Source organism: Leopardus geoffroyi, chromosome D3, assembly GCF_018350155.1.
Source record: "Leopardus geoffroyi isolate Oge1 chromosome D3, O.geoffroyi_Oge1_pat1.0, whole genome shotgun sequence".
Lineage (NCBI taxonomy): Eukaryota > Metazoa > Chordata > Mammalia > Carnivora > Felidae > Leopardus > Leopardus geoffroyi.
In genome coordinates this window covers 29,655,821-29,676,217 of record NC_059339.1, presented here as the reverse complement: position 1 = coordinate 29,676,217, position 20,397 = coordinate 29,655,821, and the positions used below count along the sequence as shown (strand labels likewise).

General features: G+C 58.4%; 1 protein-coding gene across 8 annotated transcripts in view; it reads left to right on the top strand.

Moving 5' to 3' along the window:
* Window positions 1-20,397, top strand: part of ARVCF (ARVCF delta catenin family member) — a 49,698-nt gene that overhangs the window by 25,161 nt on the left and 4,140 nt on the right. For 4 of the 8 annotated variants that reach the window (XM_045458969.1, XM_045458968.1, XM_045458966.1 and 1 more), the window contains exons 3-12: window positions 2,906-3,133; window positions 12,303-12,461; window positions 12,640-13,163; window positions 14,107-14,606; window positions 15,271-15,454; window positions 16,287-16,404; window positions 16,837-17,008; window positions 17,716-17,733; window positions 18,749-18,820; window positions 20,196-20,323. In XM_045458969.1, the coding sequence (XP_045314925.1) occupies window positions 2,924-3,133; window positions 12,303-12,461; window positions 12,640-13,163; window positions 14,107-14,606; window positions 15,271-15,454; window positions 16,287-16,404; window positions 16,837-17,008; window positions 17,716-17,733; window positions 18,749-18,820; window positions 20,196-20,323 (2,085 nt within the window). In that variant the 5' untranslated portion in view covers window positions 2,906-2,923. Of the gene's footprint in view, window positions 1-2,905; window positions 3,134-6,771; window positions 6,953-12,302; window positions 12,462-12,639; window positions 13,164-14,106; window positions 14,607-15,270; window positions 15,455-16,286; window positions 16,405-16,836; window positions 17,009-17,715; window positions 17,734-18,748; window positions 18,821-20,195; window positions 20,324-20,397 lie in introns of those variants that run through there. The other 4 variants (XM_045458967.1, XM_045458971.1, XM_045458973.1 and 1 more) reach the window with 3 other exon arrangements.

The window sequence follows — 20,397 nt, the reverse complement described above, 5'->3', positions numbered from 1 at the left end:
AGTATATAAACTAAAAAGTATATTTAAAAATCTCATATTTGATCTTTTTTTTTATTTCTTAATATTTATTTATTTTGGCAGGGGGCACAGCATGAGTGGGGGAGGGGCAGAGAGAGAGGAGAGAGAATCCTAGGCAGGCTCCATGCTGTCAGCACAAAGCTGATATAGGATTCAAACTCATGAAACCATGAGATCATGACCTGAGCCAAGATCAAGAGTCAGATGCTTAACTGACTGAGCCACCCAGGTGCCCCAGTCTCATGGTCGATCTTAAAAATTCATGTACAATTTTCTTCCATGTTATCACATATTTATTGTTTTAATATAAAAATAGCATTTGAGTTACCATCCGAAAAGCTGCTCTCTGGGATGCTGGCCTGGCTCACCTGTACCTACACGTGCTCCTATGCACAGGCCATGCACCTCAGACCCAGGAAGGCCACCATGTCACAAAAGTAGGCTTAGGTCTTCCCTGCTTCCTGGATGTCCCCCGCCAGCACCATGCCTCTTGGATACCCCAGGGCTACACTTAAGGCAGGTGAGGAGGGGACTCCATGCCCAGCATCCCTGCCCACAGGCAGACAGAGGGGTACACCCTTGGGCTGGGGTGGAGGGCATGGGCCCCAGACCCAGAGTCTCTGCTCTTTGTGGACGGCTGCAGGGCACTCTTCCTCCAAGCTGGCTGGCATTTCGGGGTGTCTCCTGGGAGGCACACAGTCATTTAGCTCCAGCTGAGAGAACTGGGCAATGGAAAGGTCAGTGTGGGTTTGGCCACCTTCTCACCATAGTCTTAGATTTCTGGGTCCTAGCTGGGTGGGTGGGGGCAGTCAAAGTAAGTAGATCCCCCTTGCAGAGGCTCCTTGGACCTCAGAGTTGGGATATGCTGGAGGGCCGGGGCAGGAAAGCTGGAGGCCAGTGCTGCCCCCTCAGCTGCTATCCCCAGGGTCTGTAGCCCTAGCCTGGTCCTGCTGGGAGCAGGAAAGGGGAGCCTGAGGTCAGTCAGGAACCCATGTCTCGGCATAAGGAGGAAGGGAAGTCACCTCCTAGATATGAGGCCCATAGATTTCCTGATCATCACCTCCCAGAGCCTTGAGACCCATGCTGCAACCAAGGGCTTGAGTGACCTGGCTCCACCTCCTGTCCCACCTTGTGCTGCCCTCCAGGGAGGAAGACCCCACCCATGCCCACCTGGGGCTACCAGGTTCAGTCTATCCATGCACAAGTCCTAGTGCCTACGTGACACTGCATGGGGCCGTGTGTGTCTGGGACCCGTGCCTAGGCAGCAGCGGATGTGCACAGAAGGCTGTGTGCCCACAGCCATGGACATACCATGCTGTTTGTCCTCCATTTCCTCTTGGCCAGAGGACCCAGTCTATAACTCACTCCCCTCATCCCCCCAAGCTCCTCCCCTGCTCCCTTGCCAGCTACTGCCTCTTCTAGCTGGCCATGCTGATTTCACTGCCCCTCTGCTAGGTCACACTGATGGTTTTATTTGCGTGACAGGTGTTGGAGAAATGAAGCTCAACTTCTGGGACCTATGTTGATCTCTTGCCTTCAATGGGCCTTGGTTTCCCCAGCTTCACAGTGGGTTGGGCTCTATGGTGTCTTTTCACCTCGAGGTACACCCGTGCCCCCCAACCCTGTCCCTCGCTCAGCTGGTACCAGTGATCAGGCCCAGCACTGACCCCCCCTCCTTTCTAGGATTCTGTTCTTAAAGCTGGCTCCACCTGGGCCAGTGAGCGGCAGAGCTGGCCCTCCAGGGGTGCTACCCACTGTGCCATGTCTCTAAGCTCAGGCCCTATGTTGTGCAGGGGCACAGGGGCTGGCAGAGTCAGCTTCAACTGGTTGGGGTGGGCCGGGCCAGGAGGAGGCCCCGAGCAGGACTGGATACTGCACCACAGTGCCTAGTGGTATGGCTGCATGGCCTGCACCCTGCCTGCTGCCATGCCCCTGGGTCTGTGCTCCACATGCTTCCCCTGCTTCTTTTTGTTCATGAAAAACAAATATGCTGGGCAGCCAGGGAGCAAGCATCGAGGAAAGTGCTGGCTTGTTGTTGCAGCTGCCAAGTCCCTGCCACCCCCACCCACCATCCTGGGGCCCTCAGGAACAGCAGTGGGCAGGGCCCCAGGCAGGCCTGACCTTCCCCACAGACTGGGCCTCAGATGCCTGGGACCCTTCCCTCAACCTCCCTCCAGATCAGGCGTGAGACACATGGGCCACTTCTGGGTGCAGAATCTCAACCAGGCTAAACTTGAATTTTACTCTGCCATGTGGGTAAATGCCACTCTCGTTCCCAGCCAGTGTGGCTGTGAGTGGAGGCCCGACTGCTGGTCTGTAGACCAGTGTCATCTCCTCACCTGCCTCAGTATCTGACCCACCAGGAGGCCATGGAATGGCTTCTGTCTCCCTGCCCGCTGGTACAGCAGCTCTGCCACACCAGCTGTGTGGCTGTGGATAGGTTTCCCAATTTCTTTGGGCCACAGAGCATCTGCCTCAGTGGTGGGTCTGTGCTAGCCCCATGAGGTTGGGATGAACTGGCATGTGCTATGGACAGCAGAGGGCCCGGGAAGTCTGAGAGGTTGTCACACCAGCTCTTCCTACCCTTCCCTTCCCAGAGGACTCTGGGATACCCAGAACCTCAGGTTCTGCTGAACCTGGCAGGAAGCAGGGGCTCCCGGCTGAGAGCCCTACACTCTGCAGGGAGGGAGCCTGCTGCTTCTGGCCAGCCTCGGATTAACGGCTTTTAATTTAGAATTTAATCAATGCAGCTTCTCTCTGGAGAGCTGGATGCTCTGGTCTGGGAGTGAGTCCTATGATCTATGTGTGCAGTGGGCAGGGGGCCTATGATGGCCTCTCTAGGCCTCCACCCCAGCCCCACCTTGACCATGCTCTGCTTTGCCTGCAGCCTGCCGGCATCCTGGTCATGGAGGACTGCAACGTGCACTCAGCTGCCAGCATCCTGGCCTCAGTGAAGGAGCAGGAGGCCCGCTTTGAGAGACTGACGCGAGCTCTGGAGCAGGAGAGGCGCCATGTTGCCTTGCAGCTGGAGCGTGCCCAGCAGCCTGGTGTGGGCAGTGGTGGTGTGGGCAGTGGGCAGCCCCTGCCGATGGCTTGGCAACAGCTGGTCCTGCAGGTAACACCCCAGTGAGTCAGGAAGGGTGAAAATGGCCAAGTTGGGAAACAATCAAGGGGCCTTGGTGGACCACAAGTCAGCATTGAATTGAATGATTTATTGCAAGACTTCCTGGGACTTCCGAGGAGGGGAGGAAAATGGGACCCCAAGGGGGGCTGGAAGTCTCACTTGGGTGTGTAGGACACCAAGTGATGAATGGGCAGGACACAGCCCAATCCTCAGCATGGCACCCTCCACTCAAGTGAGTCCTCAGAGCCCAGGCAGCTGGGCAAGGTCTGTTCTGAGCAGCTCAGTGGTCACCCTGGTGACCCTGAGGGTTTTGCCAGTCCTGGAGTCTCCTTGCCATGGTATTCTCCTTTGTCACATGCATCAGTGAGTCAGTCCTAGGGTAAGGCTTGAGCAAGGCCCCAGGCTCTGACTGCAGCTCAGAGGGTGACCTAGAATGCTCAATTTCCCCACCAGCCATTGCCCTTAGACTGGGCTCAGGCCCCAACTCAGCCCCAAGATGCATGGAGCCTTGTCTGCTCTGAGGCCAGGCCCTGAGAACTTTAAAGTCAGGAGTCAGATGGCCAGGACTCCTCCTTCCACCACTGTATCCCAGTGCCTGATCTGCAGATGGGGCAGGAAGAGCACCGGCTTATGGAGTGGTAGGGGCAGAATGAGAAAACGTGGGATACCTGGAGTTTGGTGTGATTTTTCAGTTCATATTGTTACTTTTCAGTTCATATTATTGACTGAGGCACAAAGCAGGTGATAGGCAGGGCAGAGCTGTCCCTGGTGGCTCCCTGGGTAGGAGTCCACCCTACAGGACTTCCACTGTTGCCCCTTCTCACTACCTGTCCCAGAGGCCTGGGGTGTCATGGCCTACTGAGTCTTCAGGGTTTCTCAGAATGACCCTAGAGGATCCTGCCAGTAGTGTTCTCAGTTTCCCTGGCTCACTTCCATGAGCAGGCATAGCACCATTGCCTTCCAAAACCTGGCAGCCACACCTCCTCGCAGTGTGTCCCCCAGTACATTCTCTGGTCACTGGGCCCCAGCTCCAGGGAACCAGATAGGCTGCTGGCAGCTTGGGGCAGCCTGGACCTCTGTGGCTGGACAGAAAGGGAGCAAGGTATTGGTCTCGATTGAGACTGACCCATTTGGGCTAGCTTTGCCTAGCTAGGGCATGGGGGGCTCGGAAGCAACAGCCTGTGTCAGGTTGGGGGACCTGGCGAGTGATCTTAACCCCAAGAGCCTTGATGTTCTCATTTGTCTGTGGGCAATCCACATACACAGCTCAGCGTGGCATACAGTCAGACATGTCTCCAGAGGGCCCAGACCCACCAGCAGCCCCCACCATTGGGGAGCTGTCTTTCCAAGCCCCTGGTGCTGAGGTGGGCCACAGAGCCAGTCCATAGGAAGCCAGGCCTGAGGCAGGATGGGGCTAGGTGCAAGAGCCACCCCCTCCACCCCCTGGATCTCAGGCACTCCAAAGGGTGAGGCCTGTACCCCCAGATGTGGTTGGGGAGCAGAGCAGCCCAGCTGGGGCACATGGGGACAGTGGCAGTCAGTGACCTTGAGGCCATCCTTCAGGCTCCAGGCTCTCTATCTAGTCCTCCCAGGCCGGAAAGGTCTTTAGCCTCCAGCCCAGAGGGTTGATGCCCCCACAGAAAGATGTTCCCGTAGCCTGGAGCTGCCCTGGCTTCCTTGGGGCTGTGAACTAAAGACCTCAGGCCACCACCCCTCCCGACCCCTCCCCACCCACTGCCCTCCCGGCCAGCCTTTGGTTTTCTGTCTCTTGGGAGGAGATGGTTTTCTCAGGGTGAGATCGGAGAGAACATGTGTTTCCAGGGCTGTGGCTGGACTGGCAGGACTGATGGGGACATTGGGGGAGGTGGGGCCATATCCGCTGGCTAGGCCTGGCAGCCTTGATGCCAAAACTGCTTCCCAGATTTGTCTCAGCAAGAGATGCCCAGTGACCTACCTGCTGAGCCCAGGGCTTCCTGGAGCTGGTCTTCAGGGTCAAAACTGGAATCTGTGAAGCTCAGGGCCAGTGGCAGGACAGGTAGCTGGGGCTCAGGGGTTGAGAGGCTAAGGGCTACTGCCATGCTCCCCAGATTGTGCCACTGTCGTGGCCACCTGCCCTTAATCCTCCAGCAGGAAGAGCTCCACCCCACCAAACAGCTGGCTGGAGCAGGGCTGGCCCTCACCAGCCCTCACCAGCCCTTACCGGCCTCTCCTCATGGGAGAACACCTTTAGTGACCTTGCCAGCCCTGGGTTAGGCCAAGGTGGGTATGTGGCTGGGGCACTAGCAGCTGGTGAAATTTGGGAGAAGGCCGAAGCAGCTTAAATGTAAGTTCCTCAGGGTAGTGGTCCAGTTCCTCCTGCTGCTGCTCCTATCCCAGGTGGCTCCATGTGAGGTTGCCATGGATGGAGGATACAGGGGCCAGTGGTCAGGGCAACTCATCCCTGTGCAGGTGGGAAAACTGAGGCTCAGATCCACATGCAGTGGATACCCAGAGTGCTTGAGTATGCTGGCTGCATGGCCTATGTACATGACATGTCCAGGAAGAAGAGTGGCCCCTGGGGGACTGGCTGGGTTTTCTGAGTGGGGTCTAGGGAGAAGCGGGAGGGGGCAGGAAGCCCAAGCCCTGCCCTTCTCTCTTGCCAGACCCATGGACCTCCTTGGGCTTGCCCTTGCTATTATTCATCTCAGAGCCTAGTGCCCTTATTCATGATATAAGAGTCATTGGCTTGCCTTTGTAGGGTATGACCCAGGAGAGCCCCAGCCCAAACCAGCCTTCTGTTTCTGTGTTTCCATTCAGGACAGCCAGACTCCCCAGGGTGTGGCCGTACCTTCACGCTAGGCTGGAGTGCACCCTGGTTTGGAGAAGCTCTGATTAAACCAGACCCTCTGATACCACTCCCCACCCACCACTTCCCAGTGGATCAAAGGCATGGAAGAGAGAGTGTCTGAAGCTAGTTTGGCCTCAAGAGCTTTCACCCAGGGTCACCTAACAATTGAGCACCTCCCCACCCCCATTTGATCTGCTCTGACACCTATCAGAGAGTGGGGGGCCTCTGTATCTTGATGGGGAGAACCCAAGACAAGTGGATCAGTGCAGGTCCATTTGGCAGGCCCCAACTGAGCTCTGTGGGGGTCCGTCATGGGGTTTTGGGCAAGGGCCTGGACCAGATCTGGAAGTCCCGAGAGGCCTTGTGGTGCTGACATCGTTGTAACAACTGTCTGATCAGCCCTCATTTCACAGCAGGGGGCAACTAATCGAAGTTAGAGCAGCTTGTACTATTGAGGATGGCTGCATTGGCCCCTGCTCTGCCAGAATTGTTTCCCCAATTCTACACGGGGAGGGGCCCGTGAACTCTTATACTGGAGGCAAAATGAGTCCTGGGAAGCAGGACTTGGCCAACGTCACTCGGCGGGAAAATGTCACCCCAACGGTGGGGAGGAGAGGAACGAGGAGCCCAGACGCGCTGCCGCAGAGTTAGGGGCAACCCTGGCCCTGCCCTGGCTGCAGAGCCGCGCTCTGCGGGGGTAGGGGGCGGGACCTCGCCCCGCCCCACCGACCCCCGCCCCGCCCCGCCCCGCCTGGGCGCGGCCCCGCTCCATTGGCTGCTAGCCGTGACCGCCGCCAGATCCGCCCCCGCGGGGAGCGAGTCCGCCGATCCCGAGTCCAAGCGGCCGAGGCGCCGGAGCCGATCCCGGTTCAGCTGCCGCCGCCGCTGCCGTCGCCGCTGCCGCCGCTGCCGCCGCCGCCCTTAACGACCCGAGCCCCCCACCCCCCGCCGAGCCCGGCCCGATGCCGGCCGAACTCAGACAGGTTGGAGGGAACTCGGTCCCAGGCTTGGGGGCACCATCCCTGGGGCCCGGCGGCGGAGGGCGGGGCGCCGGCCTTCCCGGGAGGACCTGCTTTTGTTCCGTGGAGCTGCCGGCCGAAGGCGGCTATTGTCTGTGCCTCGGACCGGCGCCGCCGTTCGGCCCGGGGCGGGCAGGGCGGTGGAGTGAGCGCGATGCCCGGGTGTGTGTGTGTGTGTGTGTGTGTGTGCAAGGCGCGGGGTGGGGCCACGAGGTCTCTGGGGATCGGGTGCAAGGACCCCAGGCGGTGCGACTCCGCGCCAAGAAGGCGGCAGGGATCGGGGTGGGTGCACCGTAAGGCAGCGCCCAGGACAGGTGCCTAGGTCTTGGGTGGTGGGTGAGAGACTTCCTGAGCAGCCGCTCCGTGCAGGAGGGATGCCGAGTCAAGAGAGAGCAGCTGGGCTAGGCCTCCTGCTCCCTGGGAAGCTTGGTGGGCCTCGCCTCCCCTTCACACTCCCAGCGCGGGCTCTGACTCTGGGGACCTGAGAAGGAGCTTCCGGAGCTTTAATGGAAGCCCTGTCTGCCTCGGCAGCGCACGTGAGGGGAGGAGTGGAGGAGGGCCCTGCCCACGTGCGGAGGCGGGAGGGGGTCTCTGAGGGAAACCCGGTCAGTCAGCTTCCCAGTACTGGGATGGAGCTGGAAGGAGGCGTGTGGGCTACCCGCACCTTGTACTCAGAGGGTTTGTGGTCCAGTAGCAGGCAGGGAAACTGAGGCTGACTGGAGGAGCAACTGCCCCAGGCCCTTTGTGATTAGGGGGTAGATCACTCCTGCCTACCTTTGGCAACTGGGTTTCTGCTTGCTGTGCATCTCTGGTATGGCCCCTAGGGTCTGGCCAGTGACTGTCCCAGAGATGTAGGGGTCAGCTGGGGGGAGTTGGGGCCATTGTGTAGCTGTTGGATGTGGGCTGGGCTTGGAGAAACTGCGATGGGTGAAGCCAGCCCTGCTATCCCCTGCAACGCTGCAACCAGTGGTGTCTGCTGGGCACCAACTGCCCCCTGGCCTCTTGCCCACTCAGTGTAGACTGCAAGCCCTGGCAGGTGGACTGCTGCTGTGGAGGTGTGAGCTCCCCACCTGCCAGGGCTGGGCAGAGGCTGTGGGCATCAAGAGAGGACATCTGTGGTAGCCAAGGGCTCACTCTCTGGTGAGAGACCCAGCCTGGATTGTCTTGGACTCTATCTGTGATGACTGTGCTGGGGGTGGAGGGGGCAGGGGGACACTTTCATTCCTTTACTCTTCCACTCGTTCATTCATTCATTCATTCATTCATTCATTCAGTACCAGCTGTCTTGCGCCCTCTGTGAGCCAGGACTGGGGATTGTGGGAACCAGGTATGGCATCCCACCTTAACGCATTCCCTGTGTGCAGGTGAAACCATGGACAGGGTGGGACACCTGCCCTGAGGTTTGTTTTTCATGATACATACCATGAGTTCTCATCTATCAAGTGCAGTCGGTGAGCCTCTGCGACCCCAGTCCAGACTCCACCATTATAACTTGGCTTGTATCCCTGTTCCTTCTCTCTGCCATTCCCACATGTACCTCAGAGGTTGTTGTGGGCTTTTGCCCAGGTGGCTGCCCCTCTACACATTGTCCCACATTGTTTCCTACTCCCCACATTCCTTAGATCAGGCCACAAAGGTGGGACTGGCACTATCCCCCTTGTCCCATGGCCTTGATACCCTGGGTACTTCCCACTTCCAGATGAGGAAGCTGAGCTCCAGGTGTGTGACAGAGCCTAGGGCCCTCTTGCTATGCCCAGCTCCATGCCTCTGGGGACCCTCTCGAGAGCAGTGGTGACTAGTTGTGAGTTTACCTTTCTGAGTACTGGCCACTCTGGCTCTGGGCTTGGAGTCTTGGGCCACGCCCCTCCCACAAGTTCAAGGGAGCCCATGGGAAACCCCAGGTCTGGACAGGAGCCCCACTCTGGGCCAGACCTGTGGGCCATGGACGAGGTAGACCATGAATGGGAGTGCCAGGGGATAGTTTGGGCCCTGGAGGTAGGTAATGGGAGGCAGGTCAGTGGTCCCAGGAAGGGGGGCAAGAATGAAGTTAGGGCTGGGGAAAGGTGACAAGAGACAGTCGACAGGATTTGGCAAGATTTGGGATATGGAGAAGGGCTAAGGGTGGTGTGTCCAGGCTGGTGCCCATGTCTGGGGTGCAGGGGGGAACCTCAGGTGCAGGGCCAGGGGTCCCTGGGGTATGCTGTAGGTGGACCTGCAGCCCTAGACCAGTGTCTTGAAGCCAGTTGAGGGGATGCATTCACCCTGGGCAACTGCCTCTATTGAGTGCTAACTGTGTGCTGGTCATCAGTCCATCCCATGTCACTACCCCAAAGATGTTAAGAGGCCTGAGCATCAGGTTGACCTTGGACCTTTCCCTACTGTAGGCTTTTGGTTCCCCACTCTGCTGCCAGCTCTGAAACTCCCATGGTGAGTGGTTGAGTAGATGTCTAGGGAGTTGGACACAGAGATAGGAGGTAGGAGGAGGTGATGGGATGTGTTCATATGTGCAAGTCCCTCCGGAGGCAGTGGGCACTGTGCACTGGGGGCTGTTAGTGTTGATGTGCTTGGGTCTGTGCACTGGGCTGGGTGCTCATACATACGTATGTATATGTGCATACGTCCCTGTTGGAGGAACCAGGTACATGCATGTGTATCTAGGTCCTTATCTGCATGTGTGCCCAGGAGTGTGTAACGGGGGCCAGGCCTTCCTGTGATCACAGGCTGACTCACGCTCCTGCCTGCCCGCCCGTCTGGGTGAAGTCATCACCCATTTTTAGCTCCCTGAGGTCATTTGCCAGTGGGGCTCTTGGGGCCTCAGGATCCCACTACCGGGCTGCCTGGGTTGGGTATTAGTAGGCGATGCTGCAGGGTTGCCAGGCCTCATTGGCGGGGGGTGGGGGGGTGAACTTGGCTCTCCTAGACTTGCATCCCTTTGTCCCCCCACTGCACTGTGTCAGACCCTCACCATAGACTAGAGTGAGAATAAACTGAGCCTCAGAGTAGCATTGAGGTCTGAGGTTTGCTTACTCCTCCTCCTCCCTCCTCACACTCACCCCCTAACCAGGGAGTAGGAGGCTCTTCTCTGAGAGTGTTAATTATGCAAATGTATGCAAGTCTACTCAGGGCCCATGCCCTCCTGACAGTGCTCTGGTCCCCTCCTGTCAGTCTTGCTCTGAACCCCTCCCCTTCACTTGCAGCCACCAACGTGTGGTCCTAGACCCCTCCACGCCTGGCTCCCAGAGCCTGGCAGAGAGAGCTCAGTGCCTGCCACACATTTGCTCCCATAGTTGCCAAATACAGGTGGGGTAGCCGAGGCCTCAGCAGTGACAGGCTGTCCCTGAATCTGCTCCAGAACTATCTCCCAATGCCCTCAGAGAAGAGGCCAGGCCACCTTGCCTGGCAGCTCACCAGCATGTCCCTATTTAGGGTCTCAGTTTATTCTCTTTCCCAGGGAACATGTTCCTCCTTCCTGGCCAGGTCCCCAACGGTCATTCCACATGCAACACTGAGTGGCAACCAAGGCTGTGGCCCACAAGGGGTGAGGTGTAGCTAAAAGGCCTTGCAAAGTTTGCCTTTTCTGTGGATACCTGAAATTCCTCAGGTTTGTGAAGTCCTGGTCAATCCTCTCCCTTCTGTCAGGCCTCAATTTTCCTTTTTATAAAATCACATATTGTTGTCCTCCGAGGTCCTGCTTCTGGGAGAAGAGGCCGCATTCTGTGATTTCTTCCTTCCTGTGTCACCAGAACCCAGGGGATACACCTGTTCTGACATGGTCCAGGCATCTCTCTGGACCCCTGAAGAGTTTTCAGGGGCCCAGAACCTCAACAACTATGTTCAGTTAAGCATTTTTTTTTCAGGTCAGGACACTAACCTGAGGAGACTTCACACCCTGAGGACCTAGGGAGGCAGACCCTAGGGCAGCTGTGGACACTTAGCCTTACACACTGCTCAGGCCCAGGGCCAGGAACAGAGTAGGGGTCTGGTGGCAGGCAGATATGAGTATGGCCTTCCCTGGGCCTCAGCTCCATTTCTGTGTAGGCCTCAGAGGCCTGGGGCCCAGACGGGGGACTGATCCTTCAAGGGACAGTATCTGAGCCACAGAGCAGGTCCTGTCCTCCTGCTGACCTGGCCCTGGCTGCCCAGGAATGTGCCCCCACTTGCCTGCCCACTGCAGCTTGGGTTTCAGCCCCTACCCATCCTGGCCAGATGCTATCCTAGGACATTGGCATGGTGTGGAGGACCCATGTAGTCAGAGGCCCAGGGGTAGATAGACTTTGGCTCTCAGGCCCCTTTGCCAATCAGCACAGCAGGAGTCTGCTCAGCTCTGCTATGGACTGGCCTGTCCTCCTTGAGCCTCAGTTTCTCCACTGGCAAGTCGGGCCATAGGCATATGGGCCTTAAGAGGGCCTTGTCCAGAGCCATCTTGCCTGTAATTCTACCATGGTCAGCTCCTGCAGAGAGGAAGGCAAGGGGGGGCTGCAGGTTGGGAATGAGGTGGGTGACTGAGGTTGGAGAGACTTGGGGAGAGGTATGTGGGGAGGGGACCAGGATTCCTGTCAAGGACCAACTAGGTACACCCGGCCTGAATTCACCATCTCTGGGCTCTGATAGAACACTCAGCATTTCGGGGGGGGGGGCACCAACCATTGGGCCAAATGAGGTAGGGCCAGGCTGTGCCCACTCAACACCCCATGAGTGTCCAGGCCGGAAGGAGCAAGGGTATTTTGGGCATTCTGGGAACTGGGTATTTCTGTCCTGTGAAGGCGTCTAGCTGGCCTTGGGAACAGTGGGAGCCTGGGCGTGGCCACAGGGAGTCACACAGTTTGAGCAGTGCACAGTTTGAGCAGTGCTGAAACTGTTATCCCAAGGCCTCTGCACTGGAGGCTTCTGGGGTGGGTCAGGGAGGAGGCCCAGGATACTGGGAGGGCCCAGCCAGGGCTAGTGAGCCATGTCAGGAGAGCAACGTGCAGATCCCACCAACTTCCTTGCCCCACCAGGAACCTGTAGCAGCCAGGAACCTTGCAGCTCCGACAGGGCTGCCCAAGACTGCACTACTGGGGTCAGGGGCTTCATCTGCCAACTCAGCCCAAGGAGGCCCCAGCATTGGGGAAGGTCAGCCCCCAGGGCACCCATGGTGTTCAGAGATAAGAGTGGAGCTGCTGTCTTCACTAGCTGTTGCTGAGACAGGCCTTGGGGTCCATGGGTTCCAGGGGTAGGATGAAGGCACCCCTGGCATCTAGGCCAGTACAAGCATCTGCACTCCAGGGCCGGGTGAACTGTGGCTCCTCACACTGACAGCCCCCGTCTTGCCCAGGAACAGAGTCCGGGCAGCCAGGCCTCGCTGGCCACAATGCCAGAGGCGCCCGAGGTGCTGGAGGAGACTGTGACGGTAGAGGAGGACCCTGGTACACCTACTTCTCACGTGTCCATTGTCACATCAGAAGATGGTACTACCCGGCGCACTGAGACCAAGGTATGGCGGGGCCCAGGCAATGGGCAAGTAGGCTGTGTAGCCATAGTTCCGTTTATAGAGTGGCCTCCCAGGGGCCACCTATTGCTCAGGTGGAAGATCTAGGCCACCCTGGCCCTGCTGGGGCAGTGTCCAGGCCTCTCAGGCTGCCCAGCCCATTGGCCACCCACTTACCCACCAGGTCACCAAGACGGTCAAGACGGTGACCACGAGAACAGTGCGCCAAGTGCCTGTAGGCCCAGATGGCCTCCCCCTGCTGGACGGCGGCCCCCCGCTAGGCCCCTTCGCAGATGGCCCCCTGGACCGGCACTTCCTGCTACGTGGGGGTGGCCCAGCAGCCACGCTTTCCCGTGCCTACCTCAGCAGTGGGGGCAGCTTTACCGACGGCACTGAGCCCCGTGATGTCCCCAGCTACGGCAGTCTATCCCGTGGGCTGGGTGTGCGGCCCCCACGTGGCCCCCTTGGCCCAGGCCCTGTGGATGGTTGCTTCACACTGCCTGGCCGACGTGAGGCCTTCCCTGCAGGCCCTGAGCCTGTGCCGCCAGCCGGCCGCTCCCAGCCCGAGCGCTTTCAGGCGGAACCATATGGTTTGGAGGATGACACACGCAGCCTGGCTGCCGATGACGAGGGTGGCCCGGAGCTGGAGCCTGACTATGGCACTGCCACTAGGAGGAGGCCTGAGTGTGGGCGTGGCTTTCGCACCAGGTGAGCACCCTGTGTCCGGCCACTGACTGCCTCCAGGAAGTCTGCCTTCCACTCCCCCACCAGAGAATCCTCCACAGGAAGTGTAGCTGCCAGGGCTAAGTTACACATGTTAGTTTGAATTGGACTGAGCTCTTTTCAAAGACAGCAATAGGGCAGCCTCTGGGATGGTGGAGTTGCAGTTGGTACCCTCCCTGTGGGTCTAGGACATTAGGGAGGTTAGTGACAGTGCCCAGTCCCTGGGCCTCAGTTTCCCCTACAAAAGCAGCCAGAACCTAAGCCACCCAACTCTTCCCAGCACAGGCTCTGGTTCTGTCGTCTCTGCCCTCAGTTCCTCTATCTGTAGAGTGGGAACGTGATCACAGCCTTCATATGGATTGTGCTGTGTGACCGCAGACAAGACACCTGACCCCTCCTAGCCTTAATCTCTGCCCTAGGAAGTGGGTTTGATGATGACAACCCACAGAGACATCTTATGCTCTGGGGGACTGGTGGCCTGAATGCCCCTCATAAGAGTCCCACCAGGATGGCTGTGTGCAGGGGAGGGTCACCTCTTACCTGCAGATCCTGGCAGATCCTGCATCGCAGAGATGGGCCTCATGGAAAGGCAGGACTCCCAGTCATGGACACAGATGTTTCATAGAAACGCATTTAGCTCAGAATTGGGGAACACTGCATGGAGATGAGAGTGAGTGAGCTCCCTGATGCAAGCCTTGGTAACCATTGGCTGGTGTTTGGCTCCATCATTGTCTGGGAGTCCATTCTTGCTGGCCTAGGTCATGACTCTCAGCACCCACTCGGTGCTTGGGGTCAAATACCGAGGTTATTGGCCTATCCCTGCCCTTAATGGGTTCATGGTCCCCTGGAGAAAGTATACTGATGCCACTCTGGAGCAGGCATCTTGTGACAGTGCTGAGATGTTCATGTGCCCTGCCTGCCTGCACAGGGCCTATGAGGATGTGGCAGATGATGGCGGTGAGCTGATGGAGGAGCGGCCCCCGTTTCCAGCTGCGACAGCACCCCTGGCCCAGCCAGAACGGGGCAGCCTGGGTAGCCTGGACCGGGTGGTACGGCGGTCGCCCTCAGTGGACAGCGCCCGTAAGGAGCCACGTTGGCGGGACCCTGAGCTGCCAGAGGTACTGGCCATGCTGCGGCACCCCGTGGATCCCGTGAAAGCCAACGCGGCTGCCTACCTGCAACACCTGTGCTTTGAGAATGAGGGCATCAAGCGACGTGTGCGGCAGCTGCGGGGCCTGCCTCTGCTCGTCGCTCTGCTGGACCACCCAAGGGCAGAGGTGCGGCGGCGGGCCTGTGGGGCACTGCGAAACCTTTCCTATGGCCGAGATACAGACAACAAGGCTGCCATCCGCGACTGTGGCGGTGTGCCTGCCCTGGTACGCCTACTGCGGGCTGCCCGGGACAATGAGGTTCGAGAGCTCGTCACAGGTGAGTGGTACCTGGCTTCCCCACATCCCTCAGGGAGGAGGAGAGCGAGGCTTGGCCAGAAAAAGACACCCCCCCCCCCGACACCACCCATTTAGTCAGGAGTCCCAGCTGCTGGGGGGTAGGCATCAGGCTCAGACTGAGTGGTCCCCAGTGTGTCTATCTCTGGACTTTGCTGCCCCTCAGGCAGGACCCCTCTCCACTTGCCCCCATGTCCCTGTACTCTCCAGGTCCAGCCTCTTGGTCCCACCCTCCAGTGGGGCAGTGGTGAGTGATTGTGCCTCATGGGACCCAATTGGCCAGATAGGGTCACATGACCACTTTGGGTAGAGCCAATGGAGCAGTAGTCCCATCCACCCATGAGGTTGAGAAGGGATGGAGGAAGAGAAGCCTGTGTGTCTAGCCACAGGCTCCTTGCCAGCCCTTCCTCTGTGTCCCAGCCCCTCTGGTGCTTCCTCCCAGCCAGTAGCTATTATTGAGTGCCTGTGCACATCTTGCCTGGGCCAGGGTAGGCACCCAAGACTCCTCATGGCTTTTGTCACTTCCTATCTTCTAGTCTGATGTAGGGCTGACGAAGGATGGGGCAGGTCCTGAGCAAGGTCACATGGGGAGGTAGGGAGGTCACTGCCTGTGTGGTCAGCACTGGCTGCTTGATGGCATCCTGCAGGTACACTCTGGAACCTGTCATCCTATGAGCCCCTGAAGATGGTCATCATTGATCACGGCCTGCAGACACTAACCCATGAGGTCATTGTGCCCCACTCGGGCTGGGAACGTGAGCCCAACGAGGATTCCAAGCCAAGGGATGCCGAGTGGACAACAGTCTTCAAGAACACATCAGGCTGCTTGAGGTGTGGGTGGGGGCTGGGCTTAGGCATTCCCTATGAGGTCACCCAGGGCTATTCCCGGTCAAGGAGGTGGGAGCCAGGCACCAGAGCCTACATGCAAAACTGGGAATAGCCATGTTCTCATGTCCTATAAAGTATGGAAGAGAACTAGCCACCCAAGTCTTAGGAGCTTCACAGCCATACCACAGTTCCTGCCTGAGTCCTGAGAATGGGGCCTGATGAGGCTGTACTCATCCCCAAAGGCAGCCTCTGGACAAGGTCTGCTACGCTGTCGTGTAGTACCCCATGGCCCCAGCCCTGCTCAGTTTTGATACACTCTCCTATCACTGTGACAGCCAGGGTAGGGGGAGCCAGGACCCTCATCTTCAGGTGGCCTCAGAGGCCTCATTCTACCTCCTTGTAACCTCTGCCCTCACCCTCCCACCCTGGGATTCCCTGTGGAGTCCCCACAGGCAGCGCTGGCTCCCCACTGTCCTGCCTGTCCATCAGGATGTACCCCCGTGGCCCTATGGGGTCCTCACCTCAGGGTAAGGTGGAGCCCAGAACTGCCCCTGGGGTAGGGAAAGCCCATAATTGCCTGCAAATGGACTCACACCTCTGGAGCCACTTCTGCCCATTTCCAATTCAGCCGGTCATCAGAGAAGGCCTTCTGTGCCATACAGATGCCAGGCTGGGGCTCCTTCCTGGGGTCTCAGTGGTCAGGGCACTGTCAGTAGCCCCAACAGGGTGGTGTCAGAGCCTGTTTTACAGATGAAGACAAGACCCCAAAGCCAGGTGAGGGCTGGGAATTTGCCATGGGAGCCAGGGGTCACAGGGCTTGCTCTTGGCCACCCAGGAACGTGAGTTCGGATGGTGCAGAGGCCCGGCGCCGCCTCCGGGAATGTGAAGGGCTGGTAGACGCCCTGCTGCACGCCTTGCAGTCAGCTGTGGGCAGGAAGGACACGGACAACAAGGTGGGTGGAGCCTGGCAGGGAGGGCTCTAGCAGGTCCTGGGCAGGGGCAGTCTCATAGCTTCCTACAAAGGGTTCTGGAAGATGGAGCAGGAACCGGACCCAGGGGGCCCTAAACTATCTGGGCAGTACAGGGGGAGTAGGCATACCGGTCTGGGGCAGCGCCCTGGGCATGGACCATCTCATAGTGGTCACACTGAAGTGGACATTCCCGAAGCCCCGGATGAGGTCCTACACACAGTGTGTTTTCCACCTTTTTTCTTTCTCAGCCCTTCTCTGGGAGTTCTTACCCACATGGGCCCCCTAGCTTAGGCCTTCCCATCTTTGCATCCCTGGTTCCTTCTGTGCACACTGGCTGTGGCCAGTCTTCGCCAGGAAGGTTAGCAGTCTCCGTGCCCACCTGGCCCTGCTCCATCAACTCTCCTCTCCCCACAGTCGGTGGAGAACTGTGTGTGTATCATGCGGAACCTGTCCTACCATGTGCACAAGGAGGTGCCTGGGGCCGACAGGTACCAGGAGGCTGAGCCTGGGCCCCCAGGCGGTACTGCAGGCTCCCAGCGCCGGAAGCGGGATGACGCTGGCTGTTTCGGTGGCAAGAAGGCCAAAGGTGTGTGGGAGGGACTGGGGTACCATTCTAGGACTCCCCATGCAACCCCAGGCTGAAAGTTCTTCCATACCCATGGCAGGCACGGAAGCCAGAGACCACCTGGTCAGCTCCTGATGGGCAGGTGGGGAAGCCGGGAGCCTCGGAGGCTGGGCCCAGCCCTCTGGGTCATCCAGCTGACAGGCCGGCGTTCTCTCATCTGCACTGTGGGTCCCCCAGGGGAGGACAGGAGTGAACCTGTGTGGCGTCCCTGCTGCTGCCTAGACTCGGTCCCTCAGCTCTGAGAAGGGTTCTATGGGTTCATGTTTGGGAAGTACCAAAGACGATGCTGCCTCCTGGCATTCACAGAGCACCTGAAGACCCTGAGATGCCCTGAGGGCAGCACCCCACCCTGCCTTCACACCATCCTGACCAGCATTTGCTAGGTACAGGTTCCAGGATCTGCATTCCCTGGCACCTGCCGGGTGACATCTGTACACTGCCTTCACCCACTCCTCCCCATCATGTGGACCTGTTCTGATTCCAGGCCTCCCCTTTCTTATCCCATTTGCTGGCACTCAGCCCTCCAAAGTAATCCCGGTAGGATTCCATGACCCATCTACTCAACCCAGGGTATTCAGTGGGAAGTTGAGGCCTCCTGGGAGGGCGTGGGGGGGTTGCTGCCCACTCAGGCTCGTCTCCTCTCTCCTGTGCTTCCTCCGGCTGCCCAGAGGAGTGGTTCCATCAAGGTGAGTCCCTGTTTGTCCTGCTGTCCAGGCCTGGTGGGTGCAGTGGGCACCAGGGAGGTGCCCCCTGCCCTATTGTTTAGGCAGTTATCTCCATGACAACTGCAGGGCAGTCCAGTCTCAGGGCCCTGCCCCATCCCCAGTCCCTTCTCCAAGCAGCCATTTCCATGACAACTGTGTAGGCATGACAATGGCAGGAATGTCAGCCCTGGACCTTTTGGGAGGCCAACAGGCTGTTCCTCTATAACTTCAGACTCAGCTATCCCTGCAGGGCTGGAGCTGGAGCAGGAAGAGCCAAAGAGGCGGCAGGGCCTGGGTATATTCGTCCCCAGGGGTAACAGTGAACAAAGTCTGTCCGTGGGAATGAGGCAATATATGGCTTAGAGGGACGACAGAGAGCCCCCATGAGGCTGGGATCTCAGATCATCTGAACTCTGTTCTGCTGCTTTTCAGAGGAGAAGCAGCTCCCTCATCTGAGATGAGGGTGAGTGGGAGATAGCGAGCTCATTCATGGAGGTGTGCAGGCTGAGGCTGACAAGTGTTAGGTGGGGCTGCTGTAGGGGCTCAGCCTGTGGGCCAAGGTCTCTCTTATCCAGCAGAGCCTGGGACCAGGTTCTGACCCCAGGTGGGCATTTCCTTGTGGCTAGGACTCTTGGCCCCATCTTTGCTTTACTGTTCAACCAGGCACATCCTCAGCTTTGTACCTACCTACCACCCAGCCTGGGCTCCTAGCTCCTGGCAGCTGCAAGGCCTTTGGGTGGTCTGCAGTGCTGCTCCCAGCATCTGAAGGAGATGAGTTCTGGCTTCTGGGGGCAAGGCTGGGACATCCACAGTCCCCACTGCCACCACTGCCCTTCTCCGGCCCTCCCTGCCTACCTAAACATAGAATAGTGTTCCATTGCCAAGGCCTCTTGGGGGTGCTCTTGGGTTTGCTTCAGGAAGGAAAGTGCTGTGTCCAGCCCTCCTGATGCACACCCATTCTCTGCAGTCTGCTTCACCTCCCCCTACTCTGTTCCAGGGAAGAAGGATGGTGAGATGGACCGGAACTTTGACACGCTAGACCTACCCAAGCGAACTGAGGCTGCCAAAGGTGAGTGGGTAGAGGCAGAGTTCAGGCACAGGCCTATCCAGGTAGTGAAGCTTTGTGCTACTAAACAGGCTTGAAGGGCCTTGGGGATCTGATGGAAAATAGGACCACAGGTATGCGGTTCCCCAGAGGACCATCCAGTCCCTGGGCACCTGCTAAGGGTTCAGAATCAGGGTCAGTTCCGTGGGTCACTTCAGGCAGTGGGGGGAACAGGCACAGAGAGGCCAGGCGATTGCAAGGTCACACAGCATGTGAAAGACTAGAGGGGCTAGAGTGAGGCCTTCGGTGAAGGGCAGAGACCAGGTGGGCAGGACCTTCCAGTATCAGCTGAGGAGCTCACATTCACTCAGGGTGGTTTGGGAGTTGGGGTGTATAGTCATATCTAGTACAGAGGCTGATCACACGGGGGGCAGAGCAGTTTGTCTTTCTTATCCCCTGTCTGGAGCCCTGTGTGCTGGCACTGGGAATCCAGCCTGAGTAAGAGAGATCTGCCCTAGTGAGTCCCAAGCCACAGCCCACCCTGCAAGCCCAGACACCCCCAAGCAGGGTGGAAGACCCCGGCCATGGGAGGTCTAGAGGAAAGCATCACAGGCAGTGGGACCAGCTCCTGCAAACACCCTGAGGGGTAACACATTGCATGGGGGACTTTCTTGGAGCATTTGGGGAACAGGAATCCCAGGGAGGCTGGAGTAGAGGGACCAAGGAGGCATGAGGAATGCGGAGGGGGTGATGAAATGTCAAGTGGGAGGACCCGGGAGAGGGAGTAATGTTTGGGTACAGGCCAGCTGAAAGGCTGCTCAGGCCCTCCTCTCTGAGTGCCTTGGGGCAACTCTGCTGCAGCCGGGAGTGGTTGAGCAGGTTGTAGACAGAGAAGGCAGGCCCTGTTGCTAGGGATGGCCACTGGACAGAGCTTTAGTTACATAGGAGGGAACAGGGCCCTGTTGCTAGGGAGGGTGGGTCTTGTTGCTAGGGCTCCTCCTCTTAGTTGTACAGCCTATCTACATGGGAGGGCTGGCTCTGTTATTAGGGAGTTTGAGTCCCGTTGCTAGGGGAGCCACCCTGGCTGCCACCTCCCTCCCTACCCCTGACCTCCTGGATGCTCTGGCTGCCAGGCAGGTCTAGTACCATTTCTTTTGCACCAGGGGCAAAGGAACAGTGACCTCACTTAGACCCACTGCGTCTCACTGAGCTTCTATTCTTCCATGAAATGGGAATGCCTTCTCCCTTGGGTGGCCCATAAAGAGTGAATGCATTGATGTTAAATTTTCCCTCACTGCACCACACCCATCCCTGGCCCCAGCTGACTCTCACCCTGGGAGGAGAGGGGATAATGGGGGCAGGTGTGGGTGACTGTGGGTGGTGGGTGCTCTGTGCCCAGGCTTTGAGCTGCTGTATCAGCCCGAGGTGGTACGTCTCTACCTCTCCCTCCTCACGGAGAGCCGGAACTTTAACACCCTGGAGGCTGCCGCTGGCGCCCTGCAGAACCTCAGCGCTGGCAACTGGATGGTGAGAGGCCAAGCCTGGTAGGGAGGGGACAGAAAATCTTAGGTATCCTGTTGGTGCCTGCCTCTGACTTTGTC